The sequence below is a fragment of the Drosophila hydei genome, unplaced genomic scaffold (assembly GCF_003285905.1).
Source record: "Drosophila hydei strain 15085-1641.00,03,60 unplaced genomic scaffold, DhydRS2 tig00000001-arrow-pilon, whole genome shotgun sequence".
Classification (NCBI taxonomy): domain Eukaryota; kingdom Metazoa; phylum Arthropoda; class Insecta; order Diptera; family Drosophilidae; genus Drosophila; species Drosophila hydei.
This window is the reverse complement of record NW_022045643.1, coordinates 8,821,700-8,840,995: the sequence shown is the minus strand read 5'-3', so window position 1 is coordinate 8,840,995 and position 19,296 is coordinate 8,821,700. Positions and strand designations below refer to the sequence as shown.

Below are 19,296 nucleotides of genomic sequence, written 5' to 3'. Positions count from 1 at the left end.
TGGCTTATGGCTAATTATTTACAAAATCAACACACAGACAGAGACACCCACCAACACACACACATACAGATACAGTGGGCAGCGTACGCTTTTGACGTCACAAAATGTATTTAAGAATCTATTGACACATTCATAAATTGATAGCTGATTTATTACCAATAATTGATTTCGATTGCTGCGCGTTTCTTTCCATTCGTAGAAGATGCAAATGCCGCTACGCCCATAAACAACAACAACAACAGCAGCAGCAACAAAGGTGCAAACAAACAAACAAAACAAATTCACATAATTTGTTTATAAACAAATGCGCAGCAGGCACATAAAAGCGAACAGCGGCGAAACATCACAGGCAACAAAAGCCAATTGCCGCTGCGGACATTAAAAAGCAATTATAATAATATTAATATTATTATTATTGAAATACACGCACTACCCAAAATTCAATCACAGCACAACTGAATAACATTGCGGTAACAGACAAAGACTAAGCTAACAGGCCACCCACTTCGAGCTGCCCGCTGTTAGATTCGCCCTTAACAGCGCTGGAAATTGACTCCGAAACGAGCGCGCTTCGGGCTGCGCACGAAGTGTGTTTCTCTCTCTCTTGCGCTCGCGCTCGCCTGCTCGAACAGCTGTTTGGTGTGGGCCTGGCGGAGCATCATTAGCATCATCATGATTATTAACAGTGACAACAACAGCGCACACACACACAGAGAGATATGATGTTAGGGCCAGCGGCTTCTTTAACGGCTTCAGTCGTTGCCTGTCAACAAAGCGCGACGCATGTGTGCAAAGTCGTCGCTCGGCCAATTTTTACAACCAAAAAACCAAGCGAATGCGAAACGCGCAAAGTCGAAAAACTTAAATAAAAAACAATTTGTGAAAAATGATATTTAAAATCAAATAAAATAGTTGTGTAAATTGTGAATTATTTTTTAAAAAATAAGTACTTAAATTCAAGTTGAAACAGTTCAATGACAATAGCACAATAATACAAAGCAAGGCCAAAAAGTATTCAAAACTCACAAAATGAGCTTAAAAAACACATAATTAGTTTTAGAACAACAATTTGCAAACAAACTTCTATGACATCTACATATATATAAACTTGTTTTTAAATTTATAAACGCGTTCAACTGGAGCCGCAAGATAAATTCGAAACAAAAGCGAGGTAAATATTTATTATAGCCAGAGTACAATAAATCTGCTTGAACATGAACTCAAATGCAGAGTTTACCAAAGAAAAAGGAAACCCAAAAAAAAAAATAAACAGTTAGCCAAAACATACAAAAACAAAAACGTGTCAAATTTATGCGAAGCGGTAAAATGAAACTGCCGGAAATTTATATGGCTTATGAAGGGGGCAAGAGAAAGCTTCAGGACCCACGCACAAGTGCACACACTTCAAGGATCTTTGTTTGCCTTTGTAATTCAATGCCAATTCTCAAAAGGCTAAAAAGAAAAAACGAAAACCATAAAGAAAGGAAACTTTCTTTTTATTTGTTTATATTTTCATGATTGCGCTATAAACAATCATTTTTTAATCACATTAGAATGAAGTTGGCGCAGCTTTAAAACTATTTTAAGTATTTGGTATAAATTCCAATATTTTAATAAGTTATTTCAATTCCTCATATAACAAGTTGTTTGCTAAGATTCATAGCTCTTAGCTAAACCACAAGTGTTCAATTAAAAAATCGATTATCACAACAAAGGCAAACAAACTTTAGCAGTCTCAAGTGTCAAGGAGAGCATCTTTGGGGCAACATGCTGAGCTAGGGTTACCTTTACAAGACAGCACGCAAGTTGCTATCAAGCTCGTGGTGACTCCGTCGCACACGCATGTTAAATTTGTCAAAAGTCTGAACTCATCTCGTTCCATTCACACAGCTGCTGTTGCTTCAGCTCCGGCGGCTGATAAAACGTAGCATACTTTTTGGGGGCAAATTGCTTGGGGAACAGCAAGGCACAATGGGAGCGCAGCAGCGACAAGCTAAATTAATAAACACGCCAAGAAAAGAGGCAGGCACATAACGAATTAAGTAGTAGTAAAATAGTCAGAGAAGCCGAGAGGAAGTGGGGCCAAAAGCGCAAAACCGCAAACTCAATGCAGATAATTAAATGTAATTATATAATGTGTTTCTGTGTGGGTTACTGTATGTGTTTGTGAGTGTGAATGATGCTTATAAATGGCAACCGTCAATGCCAACTGCAAAGAAACATATAACATATTGTTACATGAAAATTGCAAAAACTTAACTGAGAAGCTTCATAAAAAAGTGGAATGAAGTATACTGAAATTTGTTTTATTTATAGATTTAGTAATTAATCTAAACTCTAAAAATAATGAGAAATAATAATTTAAAAAAGGATTTCGACACTTTAAGTGTTTGCTTATTGCCCTTGGGCTTAGCTCATTTCAAAGTCAAATTATTAATCAATTAGTCTGAAATGAAATTTTGACCACAATAGAAATTAAGTCATTCATATTCTTAGAGATAATTAAGCTAATGAAAAGCTCACTCGAAGGCATTTACATGACTCGATGAGTTCACATGTTAAGACAGAACAGCTCAAGCACTTCAGCACTTCGGGCTATTCAGAACCAAAAGTGCAAAATATGCTCAACAAGCTTGTATTTAATTAGTAATTGTTAAATATTTTTTGTATGCATACATAGTTAAATAAATATTAATTAAATAAATAAAAATGAAATAATAATTATTTATATATAAATGATATTTAAAGAATAATTATTATAATAATAATAAAAGAATAATTATTATTTGTGTAAATAAAAAATAATTAAACAATAAAAGTTAAAAATATAAAACAAAATAATTTATTTATAATTAAAAATTAAATATAAAGAGTAATTTTTTATATTAATAAATAGTAATTCAAGCATAATTAAAATAATAATAAAAGAATATTTATTATTGACATAAATAATAAATAATTACATAATAAAACTTGAAAATATAAATCAAAATTATTTATTAATAATTGGATAATTATTAATGAAAACAAACCAATTTTTTAAAAATATATATTTTTATTACATATGACTTAATATATAAAAGGTATCTGAAAATACAATTTCTTCACTCTGAAAACTTTTAAAAAGCGTCACTTATAAAACATATATTTAGTTTATTGCAGAAGGAGACGTGGCAGACCACATAGACTATATATTCTTGACCAGAAAAATAAACTGAGTCGATCTGTCCCAGTCTCAGCGAGAACTGCAAATGCAAGGCAAAAAATGTTTTAGTTAGTTTATTCTATAAGTCTTAATCCCCTCTGTTTTAGTTATTAAACCACATTAAATGTTGTTGGCTTGGCTAATTAGTATAATTTGTAAATGGTTTAGTTGCAGTAATTATTTAAATATCTATTGCAGCCATCTACTACGCTCGCGCTTCATTTAAAAATCGTTAGCACTCGCCTTACGCTTGCTGCCACGTAATTGAAATAACAACAACAGCAAACAAAGGCAAGCACATATACGTGTGTGGTGTGTGTGTGTGTATGTGTGCGTGTGTATCTGGGGGCATAATGTGCGCCTAATGTCAGATAAGAGCTTATAATAATGACGAGCAGGCAAACGCGGGCCGCCAAACTTTAATAGTTGGCATTCGGTTGGCGACGGCAAAGTCAATAAAATGTAATTAAATCGACATTGTTATCAGCAGCAGCAGTACACACACACACGCACACACACACACTCCGGCACAACAATTTGAGCCTTTGCTTTATGTATTAATTTTAATAGAAATTTCGCCTCTGGATTTTGCCAAATTTTGTTTGTCAATAATTTTATTAATTCGATGTTCGTTGAGTGCGGCTTTAGCTGCTTTATGAACTTAGCTGACTTTTTCATATAGAAAACTCAGCTAATTACCAAAATTATCTAGACTGAGTGCAATTGCCAAAAAGTAATAGTGCTACATTAAAAATAATAAACTTTTTCATAAAAGTTGGCAAGGCTTTAAAAAAAAGAAAAAAAATGAAAGTTAAGCTAGCCAAATAAAGGTGAATTATGCCAAAGCCTTGAACGGTTCAAATCAACGAAACTAAAAACTAATTTATGCGCACAATGCTCTTGAAAATTGTAACGATTTCCAAGTTGAGGGCTGCAGAGAGGCAGAGAGAGGGATAGAGAGATAGAAAGAGAGAGCAGAACCAGCCTGCCAACTGCTTTTGGCGGCGGCAAAGTTTTGCAATGCAACCAAAAAGTAAATACTATAAAAAGAGAAAGTTGGTAGAAAATGTAAGCCGAAGAATTGATACTCTTTAGATTTGAGCTAGATATATATGCTAGAAGAATAGAGAGAAGGGTTTAAACGTACTTCACTTGGTTGCAGGCTGCAAAATATATTGGGAGATATAGAAGGAGTTTTTCCAACTTGCTGAGCTTGAACTTAGCTGATGTTTAATAACTGCAAAATAAAAACTTTCTGTTTAGTCAATATATATAATATAATTTAACATAATCTTAACTCTATAGTAAGGCTTTGTAGATGCCAATAATTTAATTTGCAGATTAAGAGCTTAAGCTAATGCTTCTTTCATATAAATAAAAATTAGCTCAAATGTTAACAGCGAAATCCGTCTTCAATAATAAAGATGAATGCCTTATAGAACACTTAACACATACTTATATACTGAAAAATATTCTGAATCTTCTGCGAGATTATCAAGAGCATATTACGACTCAAGCTGCTAGGCATGGCTGGCTGCACCCGACAGTTGATACGTCTCAGTCCATGCGTATACTTGATATAAGTTTATAGCGTGCACTACAGATCGCTCGACTCAAGCAAGCAACTCGACACAGAAAAGGCAATAAGTTAAAGGAGGCAACAACAGCACGAAAAAGAGCGCAATCAGCTCATTTTCATTTACCTTTTTCGGCTGCTATTTAAATCTTTGGCGATACGCCGGCAAATAAAGTTGAGCCAGCGCTCTTTGAATTTGATTAACAATTTGCGCTGGGCAGCTATCAAAAGTTGGCTATTCATATTACGCAAAGTTCCAGGCAGACCCTTGAAACCGAAGCCCGCTGATTTTAATTGAAATTACAGCCAAAAATGGCTGAAAAGAAAAGGTTAAGTGGCCGCCCACAATAAAAGAAAAATGGGCAAGAAAATTAAATGAAAACTTTTGTCTTTCCGGCAATTTGATAATTCAGAGAAGGCTTATCTGCAGATACCAGCTAAAGATCTGCTTGCAACTGTTCTTTGCAGTCACATAAAGACTTCGATTGTTCTTCTCTCACTCTCACAGTCCACTCGACGTTAAATGCCCCATATATGACTGAATGAATGGGCGGGTGCTTGAGGAGATTTGCATTTTACGAAATTGCATAATTCAATGTACAAATAAAGCTCTGCAGGCAGACAATCATCAGTTCATGAACAAGAGTCCCTCAGCCATTGACTCGTTCGGCTTGGCCAAAACCAAGTGGTCTACTGAGCACACACGTGCTCACAGCAAAGCTGCAGTCAGGGCAGTCGGTTTTTCTGAAAGTTTCATTACATAATTGCCATCTGCATGAAGGGCTGTGCACTTGTGCTATCTCAATGCCTGTTTGCCGAAGAGATGGGATTGAAGTGCGTTCCATGCCTGGCAAAATTTAGTGGCTTTAAGTCGAACCTGCAGCAAATTGTAAGCTATCAAAATATTGTCGGAACATCAACATCAACATCAACATCAACATCAAAAGCAACCTTTGCCCACATTTCAATTAGTTGTAATTGCATGCAGGCTACATGCTCCTTCACCTATGGCAACGGGTGTGGCAACTGTTGCCTCGCACTGCCCGACCTCTAATTATTTGTATAACTATGCAATCTAATATCCAATTTAATTCAAGTTTGTTTCTAAGAATATCAGAGCACTGGAGGTACAACTGGGCAAGTGCTAGCTATAGGCAGCTGAGATGAGTGCTTGTTAGCTTTTCAGAGGAGCCCTTCTTCTCTCTATTCTTAATATTACTCATCCTCGTTCTCTACTTCTTTATTGGTCTTATTTCTTTATTTCTTATTGGTCTCTATCCCCATTTCTTTATCTCTCTGTCTCTGTCTCTCTACCTATATATCTTTCTATATAGCTATCTCTTTCTATCTTTCTCTCTATTCATCTTCTACCTGCCTTTCCATTTGTCACTCATCATCTATTTCGTTATATCGATCTCATCTCTCTCTTTGCACACACACATCTGCCTGATACGTACTCTCACTCTCTCTGACTTTCTTTCCGTCTCTCTCTATCTCTCTACTCATCTCCTTCCTGCCTTTCCATCTGTCTCTCATCATCTATTTGCACACACACGTCTGATTCGTAATCTCCCTCTCGCTCTCTGTCTCTCTCTGTCTTTCATTGTCTCTCTCTTTCTCTCTCTCTATTACTCTGTTCATTTTCTACTTGCCTCTTCTATTGTCTTCTCTCATAATCTAATTCGTTTTGTCGCACTCCTCTTCTCTGTTTGCTTCTTGAGATCTCTCCTTCTTTGATTCTCCTCTCTTTCACTTTCACTCTCTCTGTCTCTCTCTGTCTTTCTCACTCACACCCTCTCATATCTCATTTATACTCATTTTCCCTAATCATCTGTTTCTCATCTCTTGCCATTCTCTGCTCAGTTCACTCGCTGAAAATCGCATAGAAAGGCGCTTTGGGGATTTTCTGCAACTTGGCTCAATCTAATTTTAGCTATTTTCCATCGATTGATTTACACTGACACTTGGCTTTGGCTTAGAAACTGTGTCCAGTCAGTCCATTCACTTGGCAAGTGTCGGTGCCATGCAACAAGTGTTTGGCTCGCACAAAATTTATCGATGATAAAACTTGGCTTCAAAGTGAATTACGACAAGTTTGCCGTAGAGTTCGCCACGAGCGTCAAGTGCTCTGGCCAGGGCCTTCTTTTTATTGCCAGCGTGGCACAAACAAATAACCGTATGGCGCGTCATCGGCCCAAGCCCAAGCCAAAGCCAAAGCCAGTCGGGCAGACAGTCGAGTAAGATAAATGTGCGCAAGTTGGCGGCCAAGCACGAGGACTTCTTGTGCTTGAGAGAAGCAATTGCGAGTAAAAAGCATAGTTGGAGTAAATTTAATTGTTTAGTCGTCTGACTAATTAAAAACTTGTAACGAAAATTGAGAAAGAAAAAACTTTGATCCACTACAATTTTTCGAGCTAAGCTTGTTTGCCAATCACCATAAAACTTGTACATAAAATTAACTTTGACTACAGTTTGGCGACAAAATTAACAGATTGATATGCAACTTGAACAGGCGACAGACAAGCTATAAAAAGAATTCCAATATTGATTCATAAGCTTAAGTTAACTTACTTTTATGGCCAAAGAGGACAGTAGCATCTCCTATGCTAACTAGCTTATGTTTTCATTGCCAATTTATGAACCATAATCAGGAGCTGGCTGACTGGCAAACATTTTTATTGCATTCGTCGTTCGTGTTTCTCTTGAGCTTCACTTGGCTCATAAATTGGCCAAGTTATTTAGGCACGCACATGTTCGGCAAGTCATGGACGCATATATCTTTTTGTCACAATTTGATCTGCATATCGAACACATTTCATTTCCGCAGCGGACCTTCGCATATACCCTAGAAATCTCTGCTCGAAAAGTGTTTTGACAACTCTTTTAATTTAAAATTTCCTCAGAAAAATGTATTAAGTTTCCTTTATAGTTTTTATCTCCCATTTTGTCTGGCTGTTTGTAGCACATCCTTTAGTCGAGCAATGTCTACAGATATTTATTTTATGCTTTGTTTATCTTTTTTTGCTCTTCTGCCATAGTGCTACGATTTATGTGGACAGCGTCCATTTATCGCGCCATCATGTCTTGTTTTTGCTGTCGAACATGAGGCCGACTTGCCGCTCGAATGGACATCTACCCATAACAATAAATATATGTCAAATATTTTACTGCTGCTTTGTACAGTGGCATATTTTTACAGCCAGTCGAAGGCCGTCAACTTTGTCACTTTTCGACCATTTCAATGTGCATACATTTCAAGCATTTTATTACGCCTGAATACTCTGTTTATTTTTTTATGCTTACTCCTTTTTTCCCCACTCTCTCTCGCTTTGTGTGTTGTATTTCAGTTGCTTGTTTTTATGCTCTGTACACATCAAAATGTTTTCTATTCGCCATTAAACGATGCAGATGCAGCATCTATTTTTAAAGAGTTTTTTATGTATTTGTTAAGGCATTTGAGTGAATAGTCAATAAGATCAGTATTTGTGTAAATTATGAATTTATAAGAGCGAGCACTCTCCACTCTAGTCGTATCACAAATTGACATTGTAGCCAGAGGAGATCGATCCTGGTTTACTTGTGCTCCCAGAGAGAAGGTGTCAGAAGTTGATCTCAATCTCAATAATTATTTATAGATTAATTTTATGAATAATTTAAAATTTATTTGCAGATATTTCTATAAAAATAAATGCTAATCAGACAATGCTAACACTTCAAAAATTCTTAAATAATTCTGTTTAATATATAATTTATGTTTTCATTGCTTGTTCTGCTTCTTGTTAGTCAAATATTTAGCTCTGCCCGTCGCATCCCTGCCAAATTATGGACAGTTGAGATGCTGCAGACGCCCACGCAGTTAGGCATCGATATCGACACCTCAGTTGTTGTTGTTGTCGCGAGTCCGGCCATGATTTATAAATAATTAAATATTTATTTTCGCACGTTGTATTGACGTCGGCAGTGATGTCAACGTTTGCCATTTGCCCACATCATATGCTCATTAATATTAATAGGGCGGCATATCAAGTAGACTACATAGCAATGGCTAGGCTTCCACTCTATTGCTCTCTCCTGCACAAAGGTAATCGCAACAGGTGTTTGTGCTTATGCTGCGACTTGGCACACGTGTCGTCGTCCATGTGGTAATCAAGTCAAGTGCCTGGGAGCAGACGCGTTGCAAAGTTTTACTTTGTTCCACGCGGCACGCTTGCCAAAGCAGAGAAGAGAGCGAGGTTCATCGTTGTCGCTTTCGTTTAGGCTGGAATCCAATTTCCATTATCCAATTTTGATGCTGTCAGGCGCGCATAAATAAGACTCATGGAGCGCACAATATTCGAGGGCCGATCCCCGATGCTTTGTTATGCAAATCTCAGCGCAAAAAGTATCAATCTCCCACTTTGGCCTTAGTCAAGCCAAAGTCCATTTACTGTATGCACCCCAGGCCGCAGCTCAGGCCCGGACTCGCACCCGTACTATAAGTCTGGCCCGGCCAAATGTTTTATAGCCTTAAGAGCTCCCACTTGCCGTCGTTTTATAGCCGAAAACATTATAACTCATATTTTTCTTAGAATTTTTGAGTGACTCCCCGAAGCGAAAAAAAATAAAAAATAAAATAAAGAAAACAACAAAAGGAATTTGTCTCTGTGCGCTTTAAGCAGTTTTTAAATTCCCGCACAGCTGCCGCATTAAAATGGAATCATAATTGCCCTGGAAGCCAGGATTCATGCATGATATTTCATAATGAAACGAATTGTATTATTTTTATGCAAAATATACACCAACAGAAAGTAGGGCCTTCCCTATATACCTCAACTGCTGAAAATAAATTCAGACACTAAGTGTTATCACAGGTGGTCGATGGAGGCAAAAACCTCACGGCAAATAAATAACCAAATCACTTGTGTAAAATTTTCGAGGCGCATAGCAACGCAGAGAAAGGCTTTCGAAAATCTACGACTATGAAACATACCCTAGAGCCAAATGCTTAAACTTTCAGTTAGGCAAACAGCAGCTGCTACTCAAGGATTCCTAGATGTGGGCAAAAGGGCGACTGATTGTTGATTGACTATTATCATATTAAATGATCATTGAATCAGGTAGAATCAAGAGAGCGCTGACAGTTAAAACTTCTGTTTTATAATAATTATCTAAAGTTTCTCTTTGGGTAGTGAACATTAAATTTTATAAAATATAATTTAAATTACATGTAATAAATACGAAGTTATATAAATTTGAAAACTTTCTACATAAGCAGAAATATCAGACTTTTCTCAAGCTCTCGCTGCTAACAGAAAGTTGAAAGCAAATTGTATAAGATGTTGCCTTTGTGGGTATTTGCACGGAAATCGGGTATGCATAGACAAATAGATGACAGCTTCAATGCTGCGAGCGAAATTAAAATCAAATATTTTCACTCAGCTTGCAGCACGCCTGAACTCGTCCTATGCATATGCCCTCATTAATGTTTACAGGGTATCAAAAGGTTTTGCATGATAACAAATTTGTGCACAACATTTACAAGTTGACTTTTTGTGGCGCGTGTCGTTTCATGTGTGAGTTTTTTTTCCAGAGGTGAGCGTACTTATTTATTTTTCTCTTTTATCTATATAATTTGATTTATGTCACTTGCAGCCACCGACAACCACACTGCACGTTTATCGATTCTATAAATTGCTGTGGAGCGCAGAAGGTGGCTTTGCTGGTGTGGTTCAGCGCCTTGGCAGCAAGCGCTTTAAGTTATCTCCATGAATATCCATTAAAGATGATGAGCCACGCGCGCTTTCAGCAGCGGTTAATGTTAGCGTCAACGACGTGTCACGCCCACACGCCCCATACGCCCCGTACGCGGCCACGGCCACGCCTCCGCCTAAGCATTTAAGCAATAAATTAATTTCGGCCACGAAGCAACTGAAATCAGTGTCTAGACGCAGGTCGCGGGCCCGACCAAGACTCAAGAGCCGCAAAATGCGCGTGTTGAATTTAAAGAGCTCGCAAACCGTGCTCCAGGGCACTTTTCGAGTTGCAAGTCCAGGTCCACGTCATACGCAGAAGTCTTTAGGCCTGCCTTTTGTTCTTTTCATTTTAGATTTTCATATACATTTTCATTTATTTGTTGCTGCTGTTGGGTCTTTAGCGTTTTGCCTTGAATCTTTTATGTTATTCGCACATTAGTCAAATGCCACAGAACAAGCAAAGTAAATTAAAACATGCGAAACATTTTTCAAATAGGCAACACATCATTATGACGAAATTGTTTATAAACAGCAGCAGCAGCAGCAGCAGCCAGATCAACACTTCATAGATATAACTGTGTGCGCCTTATAAATTGCTTCAGCGAATACAAACGTTTGTTTAATTCAATTTTATTTCATTTGCATTTGGATAATGACGAAGAACGTCTTTAATAATTTATAGAAATTTGTTAGGCAACTCTAATCTGCAAAGGGACTTCCCTAAAGCTCGCCACTTTAGCTATGCAGATATACGTATAGAATGATTACGACACAGATATGCAATCAGTCGAGTGCTCTATATTATGCATACCTCAGAACAATATGCATACATAACTCTCGCTTCTAAGACTACAGAGAAATGCTTAAATAAACGTATTTCTTTATCGATCTTGGCAGCTTTAATGAAAATGGAATTGATTGTTGTCTAAAGAGTGAATTCCCAGCACTCGTTGAGTCGAATTTTGAGTGTATTCTTTAGAGTTGTACAAGATTAAATCATAATAAAAAAATTAAATATATTATAAAATTCAATCAAAATGACTTTGTTAGTTAGAGGATTATGTGACATTATTGTTAGAATACAATTTTAATTTAAAGACACAATTTGAAACATAATTTTTTATAATCATCATTATAATCATAACCATTAATGTTCATGAAATCATGTGAGCAATGACTCCGGCAGCCAATAAAGTGCGCCAAACACTCATTTTCTTTACTCATTTCACTAATACCCAAAGCAAATGCAATAATTTTACTAATTTACACACATTATCTATGCCATAAAATAGACGAAGTGCACGATGAGTTGGACGAACAGAATAATTATTTTGATTTCCAATTTCAACAATTTTCAAGTGTGGCTCTAGTCTAAATCTATTTCTTACAAAATGTAAATTCGAGTTTAATAAAAAGCAATTATCAGCGCTTAATTGGACTATCGAATAGAGCAGTGTTGCTAGCACAAGCTTGTACAACTCTTAAAAAACACCTTACATACAGACATGTCTATAATTTAAACATTATTTTGCAATGATTTCATCTTCCCTCTACTCTATAACATTACCAAATCTTTCATTTAAGTCAAAGAAACAACACTTGATTTGCTTGCGAAATCACCTGTGCTTTAAGCTGAAATTCTGAAAGTAAATCATATTGATTGCTTTCCATTCATTGATCATCACTTCCAACTCTTAACAAAGAGCTAAGCGACTTTTTGCCCTTGGGCAATTTATTTGGTAACCAAAAGCTATTTGTGGCTTTCAGTTTAAGGTACATAATTTTTAATTAAACAGAGTGCGCTAATAAACTCAAATAAATTAAAATTGCAAACAATAGACTATATATAGAACATTTATCAATTAAGTTATAAACTCAGCCTCGGCCGTGGAAACAGAAAAGTGCCAAAAAATTAAATGAATTATGAAAATCGAATGGGCTTTTGGGCGGAATATAAAATATTGAAAAAATATATTTTAAAATGAAAGCTGTAAATAGTTTACTGCCCAAGTGCTATAGCTGGAATATAACAATTTATTAAATATTTTATTTATATATTTATTGACTACAACAAATCTAAGCTAGTTGAGATGCTGCCCAACAGCCAAAGAGTTTAATAACTATAATCCATCTGCTGGGACAAGAGCCCGTCTATATAACCTACTGCAAATGCCTATCTGTGCTACCTCAGCTCAACCCCGTCGTTAGGTCGGTTCATGGCCCTTTGTGGTATATGCGTCAATGGCAACATGTGTAGCAATTGATTGCTAACCCCATTTTGTGGCCGGCAGCTGCTGTGGACAGAGCTGTTAGGATGATCGGCAACGGCAGCCTGATTACCTGTCGGCTAATCAAGTTGAGGCTGGTCAAGCCTTGCTGCAAACGCAGCCATGTGGCACTGTTATGTTGCGCATTTGATGTACATTGTGAGCAGAAAGCGATTAGAGAGCTAATTGAAGAGACACGGAGAGAGAGAGAGAGAGGGATTGAGGAACAGAGAGAGTGAGACAGAGCTAGGCCTGTGTTTGTTTGGGTTGTCTGGGTCTGGCCAATTGTCATTAATCGCAGCTGTCGACCCTGTTATGGCGAAAGACAACAACTCATATGCGTTTCTGACGACTCATGTTGTTTATCTGGTTGCGGCTTACAACAATTAATTCAATAAAGTAAATCATGCGGAGGCACTGCGAGACTCTGGTGCTGCCAAACATTTGCCTTGACCTAAAAAACTTTGTTCCATTTGACTGCGGCTCGTGGCGCAAAACTAATTCTTGGCCCAACCGAAAACTTGGAAGCTTATTGGGCTGCTGTCTGCGGAGTTTTGTTTAGATGTTTGCAGACTGATTTACGCTAAAGTGTCGTGGCTCTAATAAAGAGAGTAATTTGTGCTAAATTATGGCTTAAAGCTAAGTTCACTTTCCTTTACGTGCAATTGCAGCAAAAGTTGTTTTCTTGGGGAACTCAATTATCCATTCAACTAGATTGCACGAAGAGCCACAATTGTTCCGTGTTTTGTTCATTTAGTTTTTAGTTATTGCTTCCATTTGTGCTCCTTTGCTATTCTTATCTAATTGGATTTACTTGGAATGTGTGCTCCCAGCTGCTAAGGTGGATTATGTTTGCCTTTCGGCTGACATATGTTGCTCAAAGGGAAGCTGTAGAGGTGTGTTCGCTGGGCATCGGGATTACTCAAATCAGCCTTCGGGCGTGTGCATTTATGAATCTGTGTTAGCAATTTATGAAAATATTCTCTCGCTTTGCCTCTTGTTTGCAATTAACTTTATTTGCTTATGTTTTGTTGCTTCACTGCTGTCTCAGAGTAGCTGCGTGCTTATTCATTTTTAATAAGTTCAGTGAGTTGCTCTGGCAGTAGGTACATATCCTGCTAAGCCACAGCCGAGTCGAACTGAGCTCGTTCGTTGCTCTGGCAATTTCATGAATTAAATGCTTTAGAGTCAACTCATTGACTGCTCTCACGCTCAGAGCTGTCTTGCAATAAAATCATGGAAAAGCTCTCAGTTTTCTGCTTCAATAAAGTTCCTCCTTTCAGTGGCTCCGTTCGCACTCAGCCTTTAGTATACACGATATCTACATATTCGAATTAGATTTATTTTTTTTATATTTTTTAAGCATTGCTGCTGTCCATGATGTTCATATTTTACTGTAAATCATAATTGTCAACGATCAATTTAGGCTCTACAAATTGAAAAACGAGGCAGCCGCATAGCTTGACTGAAATTTATATAATTTCTATTATATAATCAGCAAATGAATTGCCTAACATTTGATATAATAAAACATTAAACTCTTTAATTGGAATTGTTTCGGTTCGTACAAAACAATTTGGGTCTAAGCACAAATAACTGCCGCAGTTCAATTGGCCAAATGCTGTGCAAACACAATGGCCAACAGGTCTTGTTGCGTTTTCCCATCATTATTCAGTTTTAAGTGCCAACAATGGAAATCAGACTTTTAGTATTTGCGAGAAAACAAACAACTCCGAATGCTGATTGCATTGGCTACAGCGGAAAGCACTTGTTGTTTCACTGATTGCAGCACATGAATACATATATAAATCTATATATATAATAAATATATATATATATATATATAAATGTCAATAACAACAAAGAATTGCATTACCTAAGAGACGATTTAAAGTGAAAACTTTTTAAATTCAAGCTGATTGCGTGAGAGGCTTATGAAAAGTTTTGCCTGATTGAATAACACATTTTGTTTGGGCCATGTCCAATCTCAGCTAATTAGTTGTGTAACATGGTGGGCATGCAAAATAATAATAATAATAGGTTTTTGCCATTTCTCTCATTTCATGTGCAGCACTGAAATTATGTGACGGGAGCTGCGTGGTGTCCAGTTCGCACGTCCACGCCCACGCCTATGGCCACGCATCAAGTATGGAAAACATATCAAAATATTTGAATTTTGGCCGCTGGCAACAACTAATGCACGCTGCCCGGGATTGAAAATTGGCCAAGCGAACATAACGATAGCAACACGCGCAGGAACAGCAGCAGCAGCAGCCAGCAGACAGCAGCAGCAGTAGGAGGATTAGCAGCAGCGACAAAAGCCGCACAACAAACATGAAAGGCTACTCGAAACCAAATGGCGCCGCCAACCGCAGCTGCCACATGGACCATGTCCATGGTGGCTGTGGCATCCTGTTATTTGTGCTGACAGCGCTGACACTAACGAGCTTAATAACGCCCACAGAGCAGTTGACAGCGACGCCAGCGTCGACGGCGACGTCAGCAAATGGAACAACAGCAGCAGCAGCAGCAGCAGCAGCGACGGCAGCCGACGTGAGCAGCCAACAGCCTATGCCCAACGTCATGGATATGGACATCGACGCCGACGTCGACGGCGCTGGCATTAGTTCGATATTGGAACTCTCGGACTACTACAAGCACATGAATGCGAATATGGTAAATGGCGGCGGCTTCATATTTCCCGGCTTCAATGGCACATTGCCGGTGGGCTTTGGCGGCGAGCTGCCCAACGGCAGCGGCCCCTACAATCCCATGCAGGGCTGTCGACGCGATGGCAACTTTGGCCTGAAGCTCATCACGATGATACTCTATGTGCTCGTCTGCATTGTGGGTCTCTTTGGCAACACGCTGGTCATCTATGTGGTGTTGCGTTTCTCCAAGATGCAAACTGTCACCAATATCTATATACTCAATCTGGCCATCGCGGATGAGTGCTTTTTGATTGGCATTCCCTTTCTGCTCTACACTATGCAGGTGGGCAACTGGCCCTTTGGCAATTACATGTGCAAGGCCTATTTGGTTAGCACGTCGGTGACCCAGTTCACTTCATCCATTTTTTTGCTAATCATGTCGGCGGATCGCTACATAGCTGTCTGCCATCCCATCTCCTCGCCCCGCTACCGCACGCCATTTGTCTCCAAAGTTGTGTCGGCCGTGGCCTGGACTACGTCGGTGCTGCTGATGCTGCCAGTCATATTGTTTGCCAGCACCTACGAGTCCGGGCCAAATCACTTCACCTGCAGCATCAATTGGCCCGAGGCTTTCAATATACAATCAGAAACGGCATTCATTTTGTACTCGCTGATCCTTGGCTTCGTGACGCCGCTGATCTTCATCATGATCTTCTACTGCCTGGTCATACGCAAGCTGCACACGGTGGGGCCCAAGCACAAGAGCAAGGAGAAGAAACGCTCGCACCGCAAGGTCACAAAGCTGGTGCTGACCGTGATCACTGTGTACATTATGTGCTGGCTGCCCCATTGGATCTCACAGGTGGCCTTGATCAGCTCGACGCCCGGCTGCGCTTCCAGGCTGGAGCTGGCAGTGTTTCTAGCCTGCGGCTGCCTCAGCTACTCCAACTCGGCCATGAATCCCATACTCTACGCCTTCCTCAGCGACAACTTCAAGAAGAGCTTCATGAAGGCCTGCACCTGTGCCGCCCGCAAGGACGTCAATGCCCAGCTGCAGCTGGAGAACAGTTTCTTTCCCAAGTTTGGCAAGGGGCGACAGTCGGAGCGTTTGATTGGCCCCAATGCCACGGCCAACAATGGCAAGGCCAAGAAGAAGGCGCTGGCCAATGCCCGCAACAATAATGCGCATATGGCCGCAACAACAACAACAACGACCACAGCCGGCACCGACGTCATCACCGCCATACAGCCCATGGCCGTAGCTCAAGCGGCACCCACCCAGGTGACTCCAACAGCCGCGGCGCTGCTCGTCGTGAATGCCGAGACCAACTGTAAGCCGCCAGTGCTGCACACGGACTTATAAGACCGGCCGGCACCTGGCATGCCGCTCGAGACGGTTGTGTTTATAGCGCGCAGATGAGTGCGAATGGCAGTGGATAGCGACGAGCTGCCTCTGGATGCGGACCTGGTTAGTAGACCAGAGTGTTTACTGTAGGCATTGATATTTTTACTATGTATATGTAGAACTGTTTCGATTATATTTCTAGTATTTTTAAGTTCATCTTTACATTCACATACTCCGCTTAGCAGCTTAGGTTCGGCGAGCTATGAGCGATGAAACAGATTTCATCTTTATTTATTAGTATGGAGCCCTAAGCCAAAGATATAATCAGAGAAAGACCTCGATGTTGTAGTTGGGCAGTTGTCCAAAAAATCTAACATCTGAAGGGGAATAATTCAACCAAAACAATTCCACGGGAAATAAAGCGAAAAAGAAACAAAATACACAGATATTCGAACAAGTTTTCACAATATCGAATTAAATTCCCAATGTGATGATGAACTAAGGAACGAAGACGATTAATAAGATATTGCTTAAAAACAAACAAGAACAATTTAATAATAATATGGGAATGTTTAAATATCATTCATTCAAAAGGTTTATAGATATTCAATTAAAAAAAGAAATTAATGCTAATTAAAACTTAATCTTAAAATAAAAATACTTCAATTCGATGTAAACTCCTTTAAATAAAAATGTTTATAAATGTAAAACAAAAAAAAGAATTTAAGAAAATAAATAAAATTGCTGTTAAGCCAAAGAAGTTAATAAAAATAATAAAAAATGAAATCTAATTAATTAAAATCACATTTTAAGTGTTGCCATTAAATAAAAACAAAAACAAAAACAATGTTTACATTTTTGAGTGTAAAAAAATAAGCTTATTAACATTCTCATAGTTGTAACTATTTCCAAAACTCTTATCAATATTCAGAAAACTACAGGAATAATGCATGTATTCGTATTAAGTGTAATTTGAGCTGCTTCAAATTGTGAAATTCAATGGAATTTAAGTTCATAATCAAAAATTAATAAAAAAAATTAAATAAATCGCAAAATTTGAATTTTTTTTTGTAATTTACAGGGCAGGAATTACCTTTCTACAACTGCTTTAATAGTGTTTTTAATTTGGTTTTATTATATTTTTATAATTTTTATTGCCCACAGAGTTCTCAGCAAATATTAAGCACATTTATTAGATGCCATCATATTATAATAACAGTGTATGAATTAATATGAATATGAAATAATTTAATGCTAGCACTCAAAGTAGCCTTTATTACCTTTGCAGCTATCTAAATGTTTATCTTTTACGCTGTAAGAATTCGCTTGGCTCTCGCCTGCTGTTGACTTGCAAATGTAGCTTTGACTGTGCGTAATAGATGCAGATACCAAATGGTGAAGCAGACAGAGAGAAAAAAGAGAGAGAGGGAGAGAGAAAGAGAGAGAGCCTGATAAAACTTGCATTTGAAAGTGCGACAATAAACACATAAAAACAAGATTAAAAACTCCTTTGAGCGTGCCGAAGTTTTAATACTCTTGCAGATAGATGATAGAGGTTGTTGTGTTGAAGAATTATTTATATATAAAATATATAAATAGATCTGATATAATATGATTTTTAGACATATTACAATAAGAGTTATGCTTGATAGTTGTGAGTTAGATGAAAACTTATTGAAATCCTGAAAACTATACAACGATCTTAATTAATTTAATTCTGAATATCTATAATATTCTTAAATAAATACAATCTAAAATATTCAAACATATATACTAACTAGAACAAGCAGACAAACTTATCAATATCTCTAACTAAACCAAATAAAAACTGTTAGACAACTGACTGTTAGACTACGTACAAATTTCTGATCCAGTTAGACGCGCTTTTGCCTTAATACAGTACACTCTCCATATCAGTATAATAACACCTTTCACTTCAGGGCATCAGCTCATCAAAGTGTAAGCGAGAAAAACAAAGCAATAAACTGCAAAGTGCAAAGAGGGCTGCAAAATTGTCAACAAGAGAAACAATTTTCATGCTTGATGTAATGTCCATTTGGAGATTCACAAGATGCTAACAACCTAACGCAGGGCGCTTGACTGTCCGAAGACAATTCCAAAAACACTTTTATTCACCAAGAGGAAGCGAATGTTCGACTAGAAGATGCTCTAACAAAAGTTGTTTGTGGCAAAGGCGTTATGTAGAACAAGTTATCAAGAGCACAGTCAAAATATATATAGAAGAGAGACTTTTTGTATCAGTAAAGGCATGTTCTTCCACCAGTTATATATAGCCGATTTCAGCCTGCCTTTATGTAGGGTATTAGCTCAGAGAAATGCAGCAGAGGAGAAAAAAAGTATTTCACAGAACATATACAGAAAACTAAACAGAAACTTTGTTAGCAAATGTCTGCCGGTTGGGCGCTGAACAATGGAAGCTGCATTGCGTGCAATATGAGTGCTTGTCCGAAGACTTCTGCTGTTGAGCTGCGAATAATGGAAATTAGTGAAAGAAGAACG

At 38.1% G+C, this 19,296-nt stretch overlaps 1 protein-coding gene across 1 annotated transcript; it reads left to right on the top strand.

Annotated features, from left to right (window-relative positions):
- Positions 1-919: 919 nt before the first annotated feature.
- On the top strand, positions 920-17,315 carry LOC111599229 (somatostatin receptor type 2). The gene is made up of 2 exons (XM_023314827.2): positions 920-1,171; positions 14,852-17,315. The coding sequence occupies exon 2, from the start codon at positions 15,115-15,117 to the stop codon at positions 16,792-16,794; it is 1,680 nt and encodes a 559-aa protein (XP_023170595.2). The 5' UTR covers positions 920-1,171; positions 14,852-15,114; the 3' UTR covers positions 16,795-17,315.
- Positions 17,316-19,296: the final 1,981 nt, after the last annotated feature.

Bases quoted from the DNA above. Each gene is read 5' to 3' on its own strand.
- LOC111599229 (XM_023314827.2), top strand. From the start codon at position 15,115: ATGAAAGGCTACTCGAAACCAAATGGCGCCGCCAACCGCAGCTGCCAC.